This window comes from Chiloscyllium plagiosum, chromosome 5, assembly GCF_004010195.1.
Source record: "Chiloscyllium plagiosum isolate BGI_BamShark_2017 chromosome 5, ASM401019v2, whole genome shotgun sequence".
Lineage (NCBI taxonomy): Eukaryota > Metazoa > Chordata > Chondrichthyes > Orectolobiformes > Hemiscylliidae > Chiloscyllium > Chiloscyllium plagiosum.
In genome coordinates this window covers 36,845,588-36,865,748 of record NC_057714.1, presented here as the reverse complement: position 1 = coordinate 36,865,748, position 20,161 = coordinate 36,845,588, and the positions used below count along the sequence as shown (strand labels likewise).

The 20,161-nt window shown below is 39.3% G+C and overlaps 1 protein-coding gene across 2 annotated transcripts in view; it reads right to left on the bottom strand.

The window, feature by feature from the left end:
* The window catches only part of LOC122549803 (thrombospondin type-1 domain-containing protein 7A-like), a 589,911-nt gene that overhangs the window by 9,729 nt on the left and 560,021 nt on the right, over positions 1-20,161 (bottom strand). For both annotated transcript variants that reach the window (XM_043689852.1, XM_043689854.1), the window contains 5 exons: positions 19,980-20,154; positions 16,131-16,304; positions 13,796-13,891; positions 7,483-7,565; positions 7,130-7,343 (listed from right to left, as the gene is read on the bottom strand). In XM_043689852.1, the coding sequence (XP_043545787.1) occupies positions 7,130-7,343; positions 7,483-7,565; positions 13,796-13,891; positions 16,131-16,304; positions 19,980-20,154 (742 nt within the window). The remainder of the gene's footprint in view (positions 1-7,129; positions 7,344-7,482; positions 7,566-13,795; positions 13,892-16,130; positions 16,305-19,979; positions 20,155-20,161) is intronic.

Below are 20,161 nucleotides of genomic sequence, written 5' to 3'. Positions count from 1 at the left end.
TGGAAAGACTCAGATCTAATAACAAGCATTTGTACATCTGCATAGCGACTTTCTAGAAAGCAGTTGACACCCACCGGAGAAGAAATGACAGAAGACAAAAAATATAACATTTAGTAGGTACCATGGAATTTGTTTTATTCATTTTTTTTTCTGGAATGTTAAATTGATTGGAAGCAAACCAGAAGAGTCATATACTTGACATCAGAGAAAAATATATCTAATCTTAGCCCAGGGCTCCAGAGGACAAATGCTGTGCTGCTAGTGCCAACCCAATTAAGATCAGCTAACTTGGTACTGATCAAAACGGTGATATTTCCAATTTGTACAATATAGTATATCACGCTATGAAGGAAATTTTACCTTTGGGAAGTTTAGCAATATCAAAATGACTGGGTATTGTGCATGCCGCATCATTTTTCTTTCCACTGAATTTAATGAGATAGGAAAATCAGGTGTAATGTATAATGTAATTTGCAATTAACTTCATATTGCCCATTTGGCACCATCATTCAAAATTAAAATTACCCCCAATAGATTATTTCACAGGAATACTGGGTGAGGTGTCAATCATTCCTCATCAAAAGGAAGATACAATTAATGAACAAATATACAGGAAGGACAGTTTCTCACTGTGTATGTAAACAGGATAAATTGCCCCACAATCAAATATCTGAACTCATATTGGAAGTTACATCCAAAAGGCCTGGAGGGAAAGATGGCACCCAGAGAACTTTAGTTCATCTGAACTCAGGCTGAAATTTTTCCTTCAGTTTGTTAAGTGTGGGTACTGATATGCATGCCGTGATCCCATTGCTGATATAACCCAGCCTATTGCTTATTAAGGATTGATAGGCTGTGCATTGGTGAGGGTTTTGACCTATTATATACTTCGACACTGGCATGTTGGATCGCCAGAAGCTGCCAGCCAACCAGAGGCTGACTGCATCTGGGTCCTAAACGTTTTCCTGTCGTGGCCTAACCTAGAGGTGACCCAATGCCAACAAGACATGTCTTCGTTATTTTCCTGTTGTGGGATTTTCAACATGGGAAAAAGGGAGTCCATGGAGATTGAGGGTAATGCCCAGAGAAATGGCCTCAAAGACCACGCCTTGCCCATAATTCCTGCCTCCAGTTTCAACCAGGTTTAGACAATCATAACCATCACACTGCTCCCCCCGCCTCCCAAAAACAAATTCGTTGCCTGGTTTTCACGGTAGGGAAACCAGCCACCTTTCTTGTTCCTTGGGGAGACAGGTGATCGGGAAGTGCTGGGTTGAAGTCTGAAGTGACCATTTATTGACCACTTAAAAGCCTTCAATTGCTGGTGGGTTAAGAAAGTCTCCCATGGACATCTTGCCAAATGTTTCATTAGATTAGCGAAGGGCAAGAAAGGAATAAGTTTCTCTCCAGGGCAAAGTTGCCCATTTTTCCCCTTTCTTGCTACCTATTTTGTCACCTTAAAGGAGGGGAAAACTCACTCTCAATGTCTTAGTTAAGAAGGAAACAGAAAACAAATCTTGTAGCTTAACTGAATGGTGTAGTCTCAATAAGACACTATATTCAACCCAGCTTTCTGGGATTTATTCAACAGTTCAAGCAGTCACAATAGCTACCTGAGATATGACTTGATAATTAAACAGCAATGATAGCTACATAGCCAGGAGGGATCAAACAGTAGGTGACTGCGGTACATACAAGGACACATACATATAAAGCCAAACAATACACTGCAGCATCTTATGCATTCTTACCAGGACTCTGTCAGTTTGTACTAAGCTCAGAGTGTAATGACATTTGAGGACTAAAATTATTATCCATACTAAAAAAAAATGATGAAAATAAAAACAATTATAGCTAATATTGTTAGATTGTTCAGATTGTTGACTGATATCCTGATCTAATGAGAAGAAAATTATCCTGGGCATCCAAAACGCTGTCCTTATGAATAATAAACTGGTTCAGTCAAAGCTGCCTGTTTTTCTGTGCAAGTGCTTAGTGATTTAAAAAGAATATTCTTTGCATGCACCTTATTTTATTTATCTTACAACATGTTCTATCCCAGCACATCAAATACAAATATGTGAGGTAGGCCTCTGTGTCTCTATCCTGTTATTTATATTCTTTAATGTTATTTGTGTTGGCAGTCTGCATGACTAGAGCTGTACTTTTGCTCAAAGATGTCTCAAGACTGGGTCATTTCTATACATACCTGATTTAGATGAGTACTCTGTCAGAATCAATGAAGATACAGAGCTGATGATTTAACTTGTCTTTTACATATGCTGATTAATTGATTGTACATTTCCTATATTTTATGGTTCAATTTCAGATTTCCAGCAGTTACAATTTTCTTTATTCATGGTTTTATTTCAGACGGCAACTATATATTGTAAACTGCAATCATACCCAGTTCCATATTCTGACACAATACTATAATTATATTGCAAATAACCATTAGTTTGAACAATATGTAGTGAATTATTTCAAGCAGGGAAGTACAGATATTGGCCAATAATTTACAGTCAGACTGAAGCCACAACATCACTCCACTGATCTGAAAGATATCTGTCTATAATTATCTAGCTATGTTACATGGGATTTACCTAACCTGATATTAATTCGAACTTGGTCTTAAGTCAAGAAGATAGTTGGACTTCCAGAAACAATGAAGAGGGGAAAACAACGCATTTCTTAAAAGGAAACTCACAAAAAACTAACCAAGTAGTGAAATGTACGAATGATCCTTTACTATCTTCAAGTTTTAAAGAGAAAAATAAAGATTTAAACATTCACATTCCAAGTCAAAATGTCAAAATCTAAAAAAAATGACATTATATTAAAATTATGCATTATTTAATAATTGTGCAAAATGTTGACATTTGTAAGTAATGTTTCTAGATTTAAAGGGGTCCTTAAACATTATTTATGACATAAAATACTGTTAAAAGCCAATTACACATCATTGACAAAGTTTCATTTTTCAGGGTTAAAAATCACACAACACCAGGTTATAGTCCAACAGGTTTAATTGGAAGCACACTAGTTTTCGGAGCAACGCTCCTTCATCAGCGTCGCTCCGAAAGCTACTGTGCTTCCAATTAAACCTGTTGGACTATAACCTGGTGTTGTGTGATTTTTAACTTTGTAAACCCCAGTCCAACACCGGCATCTCCGAATCATTTTTCAGGAGTTTTGATCAATGATTTTACAGCACGAAGCAGTTCAATGATTTCCAATTGCTGTCTCAAGACTTTGACAGTGCACCTTACAGAGAAACACAGAATCAAGTACAGTAACTTCACTATTTCTACTTTTAATGTACGTGTGGACTCCAGGAAGTTGCTGTCAGTTTCAAGAGTGACAAAGGCAATTGCTAATGGATTCACTGGCATTACAACCACAAAATCCAGGACAATATCCTCAGAGCCAAGGGATTTAGTACAAGCAATAAAGAGAAAATATTCATCTTCAGGTTAGTTGCAGCATGAGGAAATGTAGTTGTAAGCATTATTGTCATAACAGCATCAAGAGTGTTACCGCACCAAACCCAGACATTTCCAACACAATAAAAATTAAACAGTCTTATAATTCCACAATGAATACACCAAATACTGGTACAACAACATCCATGGGGAGAGAGCAAGCTAACATTTCGAGTCCAGATGACTCCTCATCAGCTCTAGAGTCATAGAGATGTACAGCATGGAAACAGACCCTTCAGTCCAACCCGTCCATGCCGATCAGATATCCCAACCCAATCTAGTCCCACCTGCCAGCACCTGGCCCATATCCCTCCAAACCCTTCCTATCCATATACCTATCCAGATCCCTTTTAAATGTTGCAATTGTACCAGCCTCTACCACTTCCTCTGGCAGCTCATTCCATACACGCACCACTGTCTGCATGAAAAAGTTGCCCCTTAGGTCTCTTTTATATCTTTCCCCTCTCACCCTAAACCTATGCCCTCTAGTTCTGAACTCCCTCACCCCAGGAAAATGACCTTGTCTATTTATGCTGTCCATGCCCTTCATGATTTTATAAATCTGTATAAGGTCACTTCTCAGCCTCCGATGCTCCAGGGAAAACAGCCCTAGCATATTCAACCTCTGCCTCCAACCCTGGCAACATTCTTGTAAATCTTTTCTGAACCATTTCAAGTTTCACAACATCCTTTCGATAGGAAGGAGACCACAACAGCATGCAATATTCCAAAATTGGCCTAACCAACATTCTGTACAGCCGCAACATGACCTCCCAACTCTTGTACTCAATACTCTGACCAATAAAGGAAAGCATACCAAACACCTACTTCACTCTCCTACCTACCTGTGAATCTACTTTCAAGGAGCTATAAACCTGCTCTCCAAGGTCTCTTTGTTCAGCAACACTCCCTCGGAGCTTACCATTAAGTGTATAAGTCCTGAAAAGATTTGCCTTTCCAAAATACAACACCTCACATTTATTTAAATTATACTTCATCTGCTACTCCTCAGCCCATTGGCCCATCTGACCAAGATACCATTGTAATCTGAGGTAACCTTCTTCACTGTCCACTATACTTCCAATTTTGGTGTCATCTGCAAACTTACTAACTATACCTCCTATGTTCACATCCAAATCATTGATATAAATGATGAAAAGTAGTGGACCCAGCACCGATCCTTGTGGTCACAGGCCTCCAGTCTGAAAAACAATCCTCTACCACCACCCTCTATCTTCTACCTTCAAGCCATTTCTGTATCCAAATGGCTAGTTCTCTCTGTATTTTGTGAGATCTACCCTTGCTAATCAGTCTCCCATGGGGAACCTTGTCGAACACCTTACTGAAGTCCATGTAGATCACATCTACCACTCTGTCCTCATCAATCCTCTTTGTTACTTTTTCAAAAAACTCAATCAAGTTTGTGAGACATGATTTCCTATGCACAAAGCCATGTTGACTATCCCTAATCAGTCCTTGCCTTTCCAAATACATGTACATCCTGTCCCTCAGGATTTCCTCCAACACTTTGCCCACCACTGATGTCAGGCTCACCGGTCTATAGTTCTCTGGCTTGTCCTTACCACCCTTCTTAAACAGTGGCACCAAGTTAGCCAACTTCCAGATTTCCGGCGTCTCACCTGTGACTATCGATGATACAAATATGTCAGCAAGAGGCTGAGCAATCACTTCCCTAGCTTCCCACAGAGTTCGAGGGTACACCTGATCAGGTCCTGGGGAGTTATCCACTTTTATGCATTTCAAGACATCCAGCACCTCGTCCGCTGTAATATGGATATTTGTCAAGATGTCATCATCTATTTTGCTACATTTTATATCTTCCACGTCCTTCTCACAGTAAACACTGATGCAAAATACCCATTTAGTATCTCCATCATCTCCTGTGGCTCCACACAAAGGCAGCCTTGCTGATCTTTGAGGGGCCTTATTCTCTCCCTAGTTACCCTTTGTCCTGAATGTATTTGTAAAAACCTTATGGATTCTCCTTAACTCCATTTGCCAAAGCTATCTCATGTCCCCTTTTTTGCCCTCCTGATTTCCCTCTTAAGTATACTCCTATTGCCTTTATACTCTTCTAAGGACTCACTCAATCTATCCTGTCTATACCTTACATATGCTTCTTTCTTTTTTTAACCAAACCCTCAATTTCTCTCGTCATCCAGCATTCCCTAGAACTACCACCTTTCCTTTCACCCTAACAGGAATATACAATCTCTGGATTCTTGTTATCTCATTTCTGAAGGCTTCCCATTTTCCTGCAGTCCCTTTACCTGCGAACATCTACTCCAAATTAGCTTTTGAAAATTCTTGCCCACTACCACCAAAATTAGCCTTCCTCCAATTTAGAACTTCAACTTTTGATCTGGTCTATCTTTTTCCATCACTATTTTAAAACTAATACAATTATGGTTGCTGGCCCCAAATTGCTCCCCCACTGACACCTAGTCACCCGCCCTGCCTTATTTCCCAAGAGTAGGTCAAGTTTTGAACCTCCTCTAGTAGGTACATCTACATACTGAATCAGAAAATTGTCTTAACAATACCTCTTGTTATTGTTAACAAATACCTCTCCATCTAAACCCTTAACACTATGGCAGTCCCAGTCTATATTTGGAAAGTTAAAATCCCCTACCCAAACCACCCTTACAGATAACTGAAACCTCCTTACAAATTTGTTTCTCAATTTCCTGCTGACTATTAGGGGGACAATCCCAATTTGCAACAGTAGTAAACTTGCCAACTTTAAGGGCATTTAAATGGTCATCGGATAGGCATACGGACGAGAATGGAATAGTATGGGTTATATGGGCTTCAGATTCGTTCTACAGGTCGGCGCAACATCGAGGGCTGAAGGGCCTGTACTGCACTGTAATGTTCTATGTTCTGAGGTGATCATCCTTTTCTTATTTCTCCCTAAATACTGCTGTAACGCAATCCCTTATCAAAAACGTCACTCCCCCTCCTCTCTTGCGTCTGTTTCTAACTTTCCTTTAGCATTTGTATCCTGGAACATTAAGCTGCCAGTCCTGTCCATCCCCGAGTCATGTTTCTGTTATTGCTATGATATCCCAGTTCCAAGCTCCTCACCATGCCCTGAGTTCGTCTGCCTTCCCTGTTAGGCCCCTTGCATTGAAATAAATGCAGTTTAATTTATCAGTCCTACCTTGTTCTCTGCTTTGTCCCTGCCTGCCCTGACTGTTTGACTCGCTTCTTTTCTCGACTGTACCAACATTAGCTTGCTCTCTCTCCATGGATATTGTCTGACCCATTATGATCTCCAGCATTTGTTATTTTCAGTCCAAATTCCAGCATCTGCAGTAATTTGTTCCTACTTATAATTCTATTGCATTACTACCAGCTAATTCCATTTGTGCAGATGTCTTACTTTGCAACTAAAATGCTAAATAGAAAGCATAAAGTTTTAAAATCACTTCCCAGGGAATCTTTGAATCACCCGAATAAATACTTGAGTCAGTTTTATAATTTTACTTATGGAGAAACCTGAATTGTACTAACATTTATTGTTTGTCTCTTTCTGATAAAATATGAAACCCACACATTGGTCAAAGATTTAAAAAATCTATTGAAATGAGATTAAGATTTTTGAGCCTGACTTTTTATCTGACCTGCTCCAAAGGGCTGTAAGAACCACATGTGTCCTGAATGCCCTTGTTCATTGTCATAGGTTTCGGTTGGGTTGATGGCTCGACTAGTCTTCACATCTGCTTTTTTTTCCTCTACTGATGGTATCTCCAACACTGGGATCATGGTGCACTGGTCCAGCAAATTGTCAGTTGTCACCACCTCTGTGTAACCTTCTTCACAGACACAAACTGCAGACTAAATATGAAAAATGAAGGATTAAGCAGTTGAAATACAATCATTCATTCAACATGCCTGTTGAAACATTGCAACGTTCAAAATGATAGAAAGTAGGATATTCAGGAATTATGTATTACTGTTGGCGGTCAACACCTACCTCAGAGCAGTATGTATGAGGCTTAGTACATGGTGGATTACATGATCTGTCAGCATAAGGTTGGTTCACTGCAGAACAGCCACCTACAAGATGAGCAGCTACATTTATTAACTGCAAATAATAAAATAACTATGCAATTTTGATTACACCACAATTGCTATCATTTTTTTAAAAAAATTAAGCCTTATATGCTTGAATGAGCTGCAATAGAACATCACAAAAATACTCATGGTCTCAAACCATCTGATAATCACAGAGGGCACTCAGTTACAGCATACCTCTTAATGGATCCTTCCGCCACTGATCTATGTTAGCCAGATAACTGGATGTCAAAGCGACACTTTTTTTTTAACCTTACTTTAGCCTAGACGACTGGTTAATATTTATCTTTAATTTCTGCCAACAATGGTCACAAGTGAAGTAATCCAGGCATGTTGCTAACTAATTCTGAACAGCTGTGGAGAGATAGCAAAATTTGCTCTTGATTAGCATTATTTTCAAAAAGACCACAAGGTTTTGGCAAGTTGAAAATGATCAGGATGCCATTTGGATATTAGAACAGAGGATTACTAGTGGAACAGCGTAAAACAGCTTGAGACAAGAACATTTGGTGCCGAGTCTCAGAATCTTACTGGAAAAATACCCTATTTGGCAGCTTTAACTTGAGATGAGCATCCAAAAATGTTAAAATTCTATGTTGCTATTGTAAAGGAGAATTTATTCTACAAAGAAGACTTTCAATGCATTAGCAATTTAACGTTTGTGATGCAAGAATATAGTTAAGAAAGTTTCACTTTGTAAAAAATTACATCCTGAAACATGCTGGCCTCTGCACTGATGTACTAGTCGTGATTTTGTGAAGATATTAGGTATTCATTGGATTATTTAAACATCTGATACTTCAACTGAATTCACTTTATTACTGTTGATAATTTACATTTATGCATTCTAACTGCTGACTCAAATTAATGAAAGTTGTACTCCCCTGCTGCTGAATACACGTTTTCCAGATAATAGGAATAGCCAGGCACGGGAACTACACAATATCTTCTTGAAGTCTTTATTGCAGAAGCGTGGTAGTTACATGGATGGTACAAGTGCAAAGATGTCAGCTTCATAGATGTTATAAGGCAGCTGCTACCTGTCCAACCACAGCTCACATTCTTATACTCTCCTGGTTGCTGTGGTTTTTGGGTGTAATTGTACTTGTTCTGTCTACTAGGCTAATTTCTACAGTGATGTTAATTTCTACAGCAATAGCACTTGAAACTAATCTCTGTGGTTAACAGTGATTGTTCAGTGAAGTACTTCACATCACGTGAAACTAATATTGCTGTTACCCCTAGCTCTTCACTTAAGTGTTCAATTATTTTAAAGGTAAGGCGTTCCCTCTATAATCAGTTCCCCATTTAGCAATACAAAACTGCAATTCTTGCTTTGTAAGTATCTGCTAAGAACTCATCCATGATCTAATTAAGGGCCGAGAGAGTGGTGCAGGAAAAGCACAGCAGGTCAGGCAGCATCCGAGGAGCAGGACAATTGACATTTCGAGCGTAAACCCTTCATCTGGATCTAATTAACACATTTAGCAATACAAAACCGCTATTCTTGCCCTGGAAGTAGCTGCTAAGAACTCATCCCTGATCTAATCAAGTCCCACTATGATTTCCCTGCTCTGATTAGGTCGAATTTCACCCTTTCTTGTTCTGTGAGCTGCCACTGAATCCCACATCTGCCAACATCTTTTTCCTACTAAAAGTGCTGTATAACTGTGGGTGGCATGATGGCTCAGTGGTTAACACTGCTGCCTCACACCGCCAGGGGCCCCAGTTCAATTCCAGCCGTGGGGAACAGTCTGTGTGGCGTTTGCACATCCTCCCCGTGTCTGCATGGGTTTCCTCTGGGTGCTCTGGATTCCTCCCACAGTCCAAAAGATGTGCAGGTCAGGTGAATTGGCCATGCTAAATTGCCCACAGTGTTAGGTGTGTTAGTTAAGGGGGAAATATAGGGAAATGGGTCTGGGTGGGTTACTCTTCGGAGGGTCGGTGTGGACTTGTTGGGCCGAAAGGCCAGCTTCCACACTGTAGAGACTCTATGAAATGAGTATACTCTCTATGAGAATTTGCTTTATTTTGCTTATTAAGATTCATAGAGCATAGAACAGTACAGTCCCTTCGGCCCTTGATGTTGTGTCGACTTTTTATCCTACTCTAAGGTCAGACTAACCTACATACCTTTCATTGTACTATCTTCATGTGCTTATCCGAGAGTCCTTTGAATGTCCCTAATGTATCTGATTCTATTATCACTGTGATTCTATTATCACAGAGATTAGTTTCAAGTGATCACCACCACTCTCTGTGTAAAGAGCCTACCTCTGACAATCTCCCTTAAACCTTCCTCCAATCATCTTAAATTATGCTTCCTCACGATAGACATTTTCGCCATGGGAAAAAGTCTCTGGCTATCCACTCTATCTGTGCCTCACATCATCTTGTACACTTATGTCAAATCACCTCTTATCCTTCTTCCCTCCAATAAGAAAAGCCCTAGCTCCCTCAAGCTTTCTTCATAAGGCATGCTCCCCACCCCCAGCCCCCCACCCCTGACCCTCCCCAGTCCAGGCAGCATCCTGATAAATCTCCTCTACACTCTCTCTAAAGCTTCCACATCCTTCCTATAATGAGGCGACCAGGACTGAACGCAATATTACAATTGTGGTCTAACCAGGGCTCTACAGAGTTGAAGCATAACCTTTGGCTCTTTAACTGAATCCCACACTTAATGAAAGCTAACACACCATATGCCTTCTTAATAAGCCTATTAATGTGGATGGCAACTTTGAGGGATCTGTGGACATGGACCCCAAGATCCCTCTGTTCATCCATACTGCCAAGAATCCTATCTATAACCCTGTATTTGGCATTCAAATTCAACCTTCCAATGTGAATCACTTCACACTTTTCCAGGTTGAAATCCATCTGCTATTTACCAGCACAGTTCTACATCCTGTAAATGTCCCATTCCATCCTACAACAGCTCTCCACAATATTCACAACTCCACCAACTTTCATGTCACTGGCAAACGTATGAATTCACCCTTCCACTTCCTCATCCAAGTCATTTATAAAAATCACAAAGAGCAGAGATCCCAGAACTGATACCTGTGGAACATCACTGGTCCCGAGCTCCAGGCTGAAAACTTTCCATATACCACTACCCTCTGTCTTCTATGGGCCAGCCAAATCTGTATCCAGTCAGCCAGATTTCCCTGTATCCCATGCCTCCTTACTTTCTGAATGAGCCTGCCATGGGAAACCTTATCAAACACCTTGCAAAAACACAATTACTCCACATCCACTGCCCTACCTTCATCAATGTGTTTTGTCACATTCTCAAAGAATTCAGTAAGGTTTGTGAGGCATGACCTGCCCATCACAAAGCTACGTTGAGTATCTCTAATCAAACTGTGGTTTTTCAAGTTATCATAAATCCTGTCTCTCAGAATCCTCACCAATATGTTGCCCACCACAGACGTAAGACTGACTGGTCTGTAATTCCTCGGATTATCCCTATTCCCATTTGCCACCTTCCAATCATCTGGCACTACTCCAGCAGACAGTGAGGATGCAAAGGTCATCACCAAAGGCGCAGCAATCTCTTCCCTCGCTTCCTGTAGTAACTAGTGTATATCCCATCTGGCCAGGGGATTCATCTGTCCTTATGTTTTTCAAAATTTTCAGTACGACCTCCTTCTTAAGTTCAACCTGTTCGATATATCAGTCTGTTTCATGCTATCCTCTGAAATGTCACTCAGCAGTGAATACTGAAGCAAAGTATTCATTAAGGTCCTCCTGTACCAAGTGTGGGTCAAGGTGCAAGTTCCCTCCACTAAACTTAATCAGCCCTACCCTTACTCTGGCCATCCTCTTGTTCCTAACGTCAGTGTAGAACACCTTAGGGTTTTCTTTAATCCTACTCACTGAAGCTTTTTCATGCCCCCTTTTAGCTCTCCAAAGTCCATTCTTCAGTTCCTTCCTGGCTACCTTGTAACCCTCTAAAGCCCTGTCTAATACTTGCCTCCTAAACCTTAAGTAAGCTTCCTTCTTCCTCTTGACTAGGTATTCCACATTCCTTGTCACCCCAAGTTCTTTCAACCTACCATCCCTTCCTTGCTTCAGTGGGACAAACCTGTCCGGCACCATCAACTTCCTAAATAACCTCCACATTTCTGTTGTGCATTTCCCTGAGAACATCGATTCCCAACTTATGTGCCCCAGTTCCTGTCTAATAACATTATAATTCCATCTACCCCAATTAAGTACTCTCCTGTACCATCTGCTCCTATCCCTCTCCAGAAGCATTGTAAAGATCAGGGAGTTGTGATCATTATCACTGAAATACTCTCCCACTGAGTGATCTGACACCTAACATGGTTTGTTGCCAAGCATCAAATCCAACATGGCCTCCCATCTAGTCGGCCTAGATTGAGTCAGGAACCCTTCCTGGATACAGCTGACATCCAAACTATATGAACTAAAAAGATTCCAATCAATATTAGGGAAGTTAAAGTCACCCATGACCACAACCCTCTTACTTCTGCACCTTTCCAAAATCTACGTCCCAATCTGTTCCTCCGTGTCTCTGTTGCTATTGAGGTGTCTGTAGAAAACACCCAATAAAGTGACTGCACCTTTCTTGTTTCTGACTTCTACCCTCCTTGATGACCTCCCTTTCTGCAGATTCCTAATATAATTCATAACACTTGTATTAGACCTCATTCTAATCTTCTGCATTCTCTTTTACTGTAATTGGCATAAAGTCCCAAAGAATCTAGGTGCTGTTTTGAAAATCCTGCCTCAGCTCTCAAGAACACCTGCACCGGTTTTGGGCTCAAGCATAAGCCTTAACTAACTTCCACCACAATATCCTAGCATCAACATTCCAATAAAAGGAGAAGAAAAAGCCCTATAACCTTCCAATCTTCCAAATATCCTACACTACCACAGCACACAGACACAAACTCACACACTCTCTGTTTGTCCTTTGCATACCAAATTGTGCCCCCATTTATGCCTCATGCACTCCATGACAACTTGTACTCCTTGTCCCATTCCTCAGAGCTCCTAACCCAATTTAGTGTCAACTCACACAAAGCCATGAATAAATCTCATTCCTATGGCCCTTTATGGTTCCTGTGTAAATTTATGCTCCCCCATGACCCCACCTAGCACAGCATGCTCTTACACTTTTTATTCACCCAGTATCTGCCAGGGGCAGACCTCAGGAACCATAGTAAGATAAAATAAAGTTCCACATATCTACAACACTACTTCACTTCCCAAAAATAAATGTGTTGAGAAATGCACATTAAATGCAGTTAAATCTCTTCAACTACTTACTTCCTTATATAAATACATATTTGAATTTATTTAACCCAACATCAAAGACAGGCAATGACATTTGGAGCTTGTCAATTACTGTGAGTTTAAACATCCTCCACAGTGATTATGATAAAAGATTGAAGCTGCAAAGAAACACTAAACAGATTCTCAGGCTTATGCCAACAAGTATCTAGTGAAATTACAACCCCCGTTTTCTGTTTTGATTGTTATTTCTTTTACCAATATTAATAGAACAGGAGCTTAAGTGACTTGAGAGCTTGAAAGTTCAAGAGACTTTATTCACTTTTTAGACAAATTCATCTCTACTCTTAACAACCCCAAATGGGTATGTGATTTTTCCCAAAATGGGTACAATTTCCCCCCCCAGAAAATGTGTCTGACCTCTCCTGAAGTGTACCTGAGCCTCTGAAGATGGAAGGATTTGAACTTTGCCTCTAATGTCTAATGCTATGTTTTGGAAATGCTGGTAAATGATTGAACTAAACTGAGCATTTAAACAGCTCAAACAAAATGTGGATATATAAAACACATTGCATCCACAATCCCCTTTGGTGAAAACAGTGAAATGCAGTGTCAGACCTTGCAGTTCTGAATTCTAGTCTCTGCGGCCATTTTGGCTAGAGCACAGAGTTAATCTGTCCCCATGGAAATTCAGCTCCCAATGTTTTTAATCTCCTTTCCCAAGTAAAGTCCTTAAACTGTGTTTATCATATGGATTATCTGTACCCTCTCCATGGCACTGAAATCTATTCTTAAGTAGCTTGATGCATTTCACTCTATCTTTCTATATGTCTGCAAAGTACTGTATGTCAACAAGAAGATAGAAGCACTCCATCATAACCTTCCAGTAATACACTGACAATGCTGCTCTTCTCCCAGTGCATTTAGGAAAGAGAAACACTCAGTACCTGTGACGTTTATTCCATCTGACCTTTGACACCATACTTCTCGGTATGATCCTGTCCATGCTCCAGCCAGCCAAACATACTCATAGCAACTGCCACCTATAAGAAATCATTACAATAAGAAATAAAACTGTGTGCATAACATTTCAGCCTGGAGAAGAAGACATACATGGATAATTTTGAAGATACCCACTTGATCCAGATGGGCATCTTATCTCTTGTAAAACACTGTGAGCAAATCTTGTAAATGATGGATAAGATGTAAATCCAAACCCTGCCCACCCAGTTTTTGTCAGGAAAGCAGCATTAAATATGGTCTCAATTCAATATAAATATAATTTCAGTTCAATGCTCCTCAGGAACAAAAACAATGGCATCCTCTGTCCTAGGATAGTTGTACAATCAGAGATAGGTAGTTGTACGATCAGAGATTTCATTTTAAATCCATTTTTGTACTGAGTTTCATTCCATACTTAAAGAAGGAATAGTTATGTTCTGACTGTGACTGTGATTGAATTTTCCTCATGTGCTCTTAAGCATTAAATAACACTAAATTTGTTCATCAATTTATAGGTCAAGCTAAGTACATATTCTGCTTTTGAAACACAATATGGAAGCAACCGGAAAGCTGAAATACAATAACATGGGTTCATTTGACCCTAAACTCGCACAAATTACCCAAAAGTTGGATATGTAGTGGCACAATGTAGCTTGCAGATTCTTTCTGAAGGTGTGATGTTTGGTGCTGCGAGAAGATTCTGAATGAAAATACAAATTGGCAACAATGGCAATTCTAGACTAATTAGAAACAATGAGAGCTAATGTGAATCCATTTTATTTCATAGAAGTAACATGACTAATCCCTAGCATTTGACTGGATAGTTTTCTTCTGTGATTCAATTTCAAGTGAGTTAATCTTGTATTTCTTCATTGCCTATCGTGGAATATCGAAAATATCTCAAATCATTTTGTAGAAATCTGCTTTAATGGTAAGCTGTTTCAGGAGACACAGCTGCCTCTACATGCAGTACCTACTGTCTCAAGCTCAAAACTAAATAATATTTTAATGAATTTATATTCCTGATTAGTCGTGTGGAATGCTGATTTTTTTCAGCTCAATGCATTAGTGAACAGAGTTTAGAAAACTATAAATAACAATGTACAGATTTACATACAACCCGATGAATTGCAAATGTATTTGTGTACTTCCAGACCTAACCAGAAGGTGCTAACAACTACTTACAGTTAATGAAGCAAATTACAAGAAGATGCCTTTAAATTAGTAAAGGGAAATATCACACTGGATGTCTCACCAGTCTGTGCTGTAAGTGAGGAACCTAGTCTGCTGACACTGCAAGTCATTGATCTGTTTTTAGTCACAAACAGGAATATGTGAGGATAAAACACTTCCCTGAATGGTTACAGTCATGGTTTTGGTGTGTTCTCCAACTATTCTCTCATCTCAACTTAAAACAGCCCTCAGAAAAACCAAGGGAATTCAGGTTTGTACTGCCAATGGACAAGGTCTTTTTGTTAACAGTGCAGATGCACTTTGTTCAAAATTTCATAGATCGATGTGAAATATACAACACAAAAATAGCCTATTCAGATCAACTTGACCTGTTCTTCTCCTTAAGAACTCCTCTAGCTATCCCATAAAATAATCCAAGCTATTTATCTCAACTAAGCTACATGGGATCCAGTTCCACATTGTAACCACCCTCTGGCTAAATAAGTTTCTCCTGTATTGCCAACTGAAATACATGTTAGATTGGTTTGGTTTGGAGGTCTCATCTCCTAATTGGTTTCGATCAATATCAGTATTAGTATTGTATAATACTAACTGATAATAACATAGGCTGATACTTCAGTCGAGTAGTGAGAGGGTCTGAGATTACTCATGGTATCATCGATTTGATGTGATTTGAAACCACTAATGTCTTAGTACCTGGTGAATGTTAAAGATCTCACACAAAGACACAGTTGAAGGGTGGAAAGTATTCATTGTTAAGCAAGTTCACTTTTAGATATATTTTGAGCCCTTCGTAATACAGGTTCTGCTGTTAATCATTTTCAATCCAGGTACTATACCTGCTTAACAGTATATGTACTGCAGAGTAAAGCTCTGGGCAGGTTCAGGGCACCTCGCCAATGGGGTGAAACACAACTTTGCTAGGAATACAATATGAAAAAGTTTATTTTACATATGTACGGACTTTCTTGCCACCTACTGTTTTTGCAAATGCACTGACGTTGACTCTTACTCTCTAATGATGACAGAAAACATCAACCATGGTTGTGCCTCTGTGCACATGCATAAGGGAGTTGCCGTACCTACCTGTACACAAGCGGGTCTCCAGTTCCTGTTCTGGACATAGATGCTCATTATCCATTGCCTGGATGATCACTGCTTTTGTTCGTACCTGTACACCACCATAGCCAAGATCCTCATTATTCACACATGTCAGTTGACAAGAACTCCACACAGACCATTCTGTCAGGTAACAGTCACCTGCAAGCATCAAGAAACAGGTCATAATGTGGTCAATTTGCGCACAAAGTTTTCAGTAAAACTTGCATTTTTTGGAGTGTGTCATTGAGTGAATATTGTTCCACAAACTATTTCTTTGCAAATCTGGACTAATTACACTATATTATACTATGCCACCCTCCTGTGCGAATGTTAGTGTACCACAGCCAGTTGGAGGAACAGTAAACTGTGCCACTTAGTGCAGGTTTTGTATTCCCAGCTTGGTAGTTTTCTGGTCTAGATTTTAATTCACACAAAACCCATTCAAATACATGGAGGTGCAAACAGGCCTATTGCGTAGTCTCAGTCAATCTGAAATAATGAGTTGCCAAGTGGCTTCCAAAGGAAGAAGGGAGATCTGAGGAACACAGGAGGAGGAGTAGCTCATTTAGCTGGTACAGCCTGCTCTGTCATTCTATTTCTTGGTGATCATCACCTCAATACCATATTTCTGTGCTAGCCCCATCACTCTTTGGCTATTGGTAAACCTTTTGCAAAATTACTTAATTTCTAGATAAAGCATTGCTTACTGAAAGCTGGTGCAAGCATCCATCTGTAACTCTATCAAAAACTACGAAATTCCTTGTGTCTGTAATTTTATATAAACATGCTGAATTTAAAATTAGACAAATTAGACATTGTACTCGTTCTATTTTCTCATGCAAGTTAGAAGAGGAGAAATTCCATCACTGTGTGCCTGTCAAATCTCTGGGATTTAGATACATGAAACATGGAGACAGCACTCTATAAATATTGCTTTGACTTTAACATGAAATGAGTCAACTTTAAACTTAATGCCAAATGGAGTAAATTCACTGGACTGCAGGTTGATAGAGTATGGGTTTCTGTGAGGTATTGAAAGCAGTTTCCTGGAGATTTTGAAAGATAATTAGATTTTGCAGTGTGTTTGTCACTCAGTCTAGTAACATAGTACAGAAACTTGGCCTACATCAAGTAGAAAGTAACAGTGACTGAATACCAATGAGACGTGGATGCAGAGATGGATGTGGGGAATAACAAGAAATGACATGAACCAGCACATCAAAAAGTCAGTGAAGACTGTGGAGACCATTGAAGGAAGTAGCCAAATAGAGATTAAAATGGTACGGTCATCTGTTGTGGAAAGACAGAGATAGAGGAGGGGAGAGTGAGAGAATGTTGTGAGGTGAGTTATTAATATCGGACAGAGGAAAAAGGAGAAGAAGGCCAAAGACTGGGTGCAAAGATGTGGTGACATGAATTTTAAAAGCATTGGGATTGGAAGAGGAATGGATGACTAACAGGAGGAGATGGAGAACGATGATAAACCAGTGCTGTGTCAACCACAAGTAAAATGGTTGGGAGGGAAGAGAGTAAGAGGAGGAGGAAGAGGAGGAGGAGGAAGAAGAAGAAGACAACTTCTCATTATTGTTGCAGCAGTCTTAAAAAAGCAGGAGAGATAGAATTTCTGTGCCATTTTGGCTGCAAGAGGCATCTGAACAGTTAGAGGGAAAACATTGAAGGCTTATATTGAGATAGTGTGATTAGGACTGTTGAAGAGTGGTTAGAAGATCTGGGGCTAAATTTTAATGGAGGAAATTGGTAGAGATTGTGATTAATTGTGTTGCTGAGTCCTGGCGTTACTTCTTTATGCTGATTTGAATTTCCCTTCTCTCTCTCTCCTGATTCCAGCCAATTTCAATTATTTCCCTGCTACTCCCTACGACTGTCTGGCCGAAGGCCCAGTAGAATAATAATAAAGCCCCAAATAGCTAGAAAGTGAGAAGAAACCCTGAAGACCTAAAGGACTGCAATTCCTTCTTCGTTTTTATTTGTCCATTTAAAATATCCTAATTGCCACAATAGGCCTTGATACAACATTCCTGCTTTAAGCCCATCTTAATCTGCTCAGTCTGTAGTAAGCTTCATTTAGTCAAAGGGATCTAGCTGTGACCATGCCTTGTGTGTCTAATGACATCCAGTCAAAAAAGTGAGTCTGGGTTGAGGTTGGAAGGACCAATCGAAGTTTCATAAGGAAAACATATCCCCTCTTGATAATAAAAAAAAACTAATTGCTGACTGCAATCAGGAGAGAGAAGAGAACTATACCAGACAAAGTAAACTTATTGCCATTACTCTTTATTACCAAGTTGCTTTAGAATAAAGTAGTTTAGTTTGAAATAAGCTTTGCCTCATCTTAATTTAAGAGGCATTGAAGAACTATATCTGGGAAAAGCACAGAAATTGGATTCAGAGAACAGAATGCTATTGTTGCACTTCAAGGTTTATGCTCCCATTCAAATAGATATTGGGCAATGTTAGTCAAAAGGCATAACAACAATAAGGCACCAAGACCATTTAGTGACTCACATTACTAAACCAAAGCTCTGAATTTATCACTGTGTTGTAAACCCCAAAATGCATCAGCAGGTATGTTGATTTTGCATATCTGCTGTCTTTGTAGGTATTGAATGACAGGTAGTCCTGTGCAGCAGAAGCATTATAATAAAAGATATCAAGGGGAGTAAAAAAGCTGGAATACCATAACAGCAGTGAAATTACTTTCTAAAATGTGGATTTTGAGATTTTATGGCCCAATGCCATCTGAACCACTTAAGCATATCAACCCATATACATCAGAAAAATTATAATGCAAGCTTCTTAATTCTATTTATATTGATTAATCTCATGCAGCGCCATAACTATGCTGCAAAAAGCAGTATATAAATCTGTAGGGAAAATAACAGAAGGAACATACATTTTAAATTTGATGCTATGGATATAAATAATAAATATTAAACTTTGATACTGTTGACAACCAATGCGAAGGATGCTAAGAAGACATTAAAAATGATGCATTATACATTACTTAAAATCAATGTAACTATGATAGTGCCTTACTGACAACTGTAGAGCAATTTCCATTTGGAATGGCTAATGTAAAAATTACATTGAAAATGTCAGTAATCCTCTCTCGTGAGTGTGTTATTTCTATTTGGGAAGAGTATGAAAGGCAGTGAATTGCATAATTTATTTTGTAATGCTCCCTTTGTAAGAACTGTCCAAAAAAGCCTGAGAAGCTGTTGATTTTCAACGCCTTGGATTCAACTTTCCCTCTTTGATTTTGAGTGAGCTGGAACACTTGTGTAATAGATTTCTTCCTGTCCTACTTCAAGTAAATTGTTAACACATTTCAAAAATAAATACATTGATAATTTATTGAACTGGAGAAAAGTTTTAACATTTATGTACAAGCCACTGAACAAAACAAAAAATAGCACAGTTAGTTACATCCCCACAACAAGAATATTCATTACTTTGAAGATATAGATATCTTTTATAAATAAAACAGTTCAAATACAGGAAAGAAAAATCATCAATAAGTTAGACAAAGAATAGGCGATAGTTATGACATTTGCTGCTTAAATCTTATCATCTTCTTCAATGGTGACATTTCCTTACACAGATTCCATTATACTGTTTGTTATTTAACAAATTAAACACACCGTATTTAGAAGCTTGAGTAGGCTTAAGAATTTGTACTTGCAGCAAACATCAGAAATTGGGCACATATTGGATTCAAATTCTTTATGTGCTCTCCCATGCATGAATCTTTGTGGAAAAAAGCCCCTTCCTCACACTTTTCAGCATTGTATCATTTTTGAGAACCAACAGCACCTGGGCATGGAACAGTACAAGCTGCTTGCAGAACGATTTGCTTGTTTCCATTCACCATAGGCTCTACGTCAGCACACAACTCATCATCCACAATCTGGCCAGGATCATCACTGGATCCATCGAAAACAACACATGAGATGTTACGGAATTTCATGCCATCACCACAATGAGCATCCTTCAAC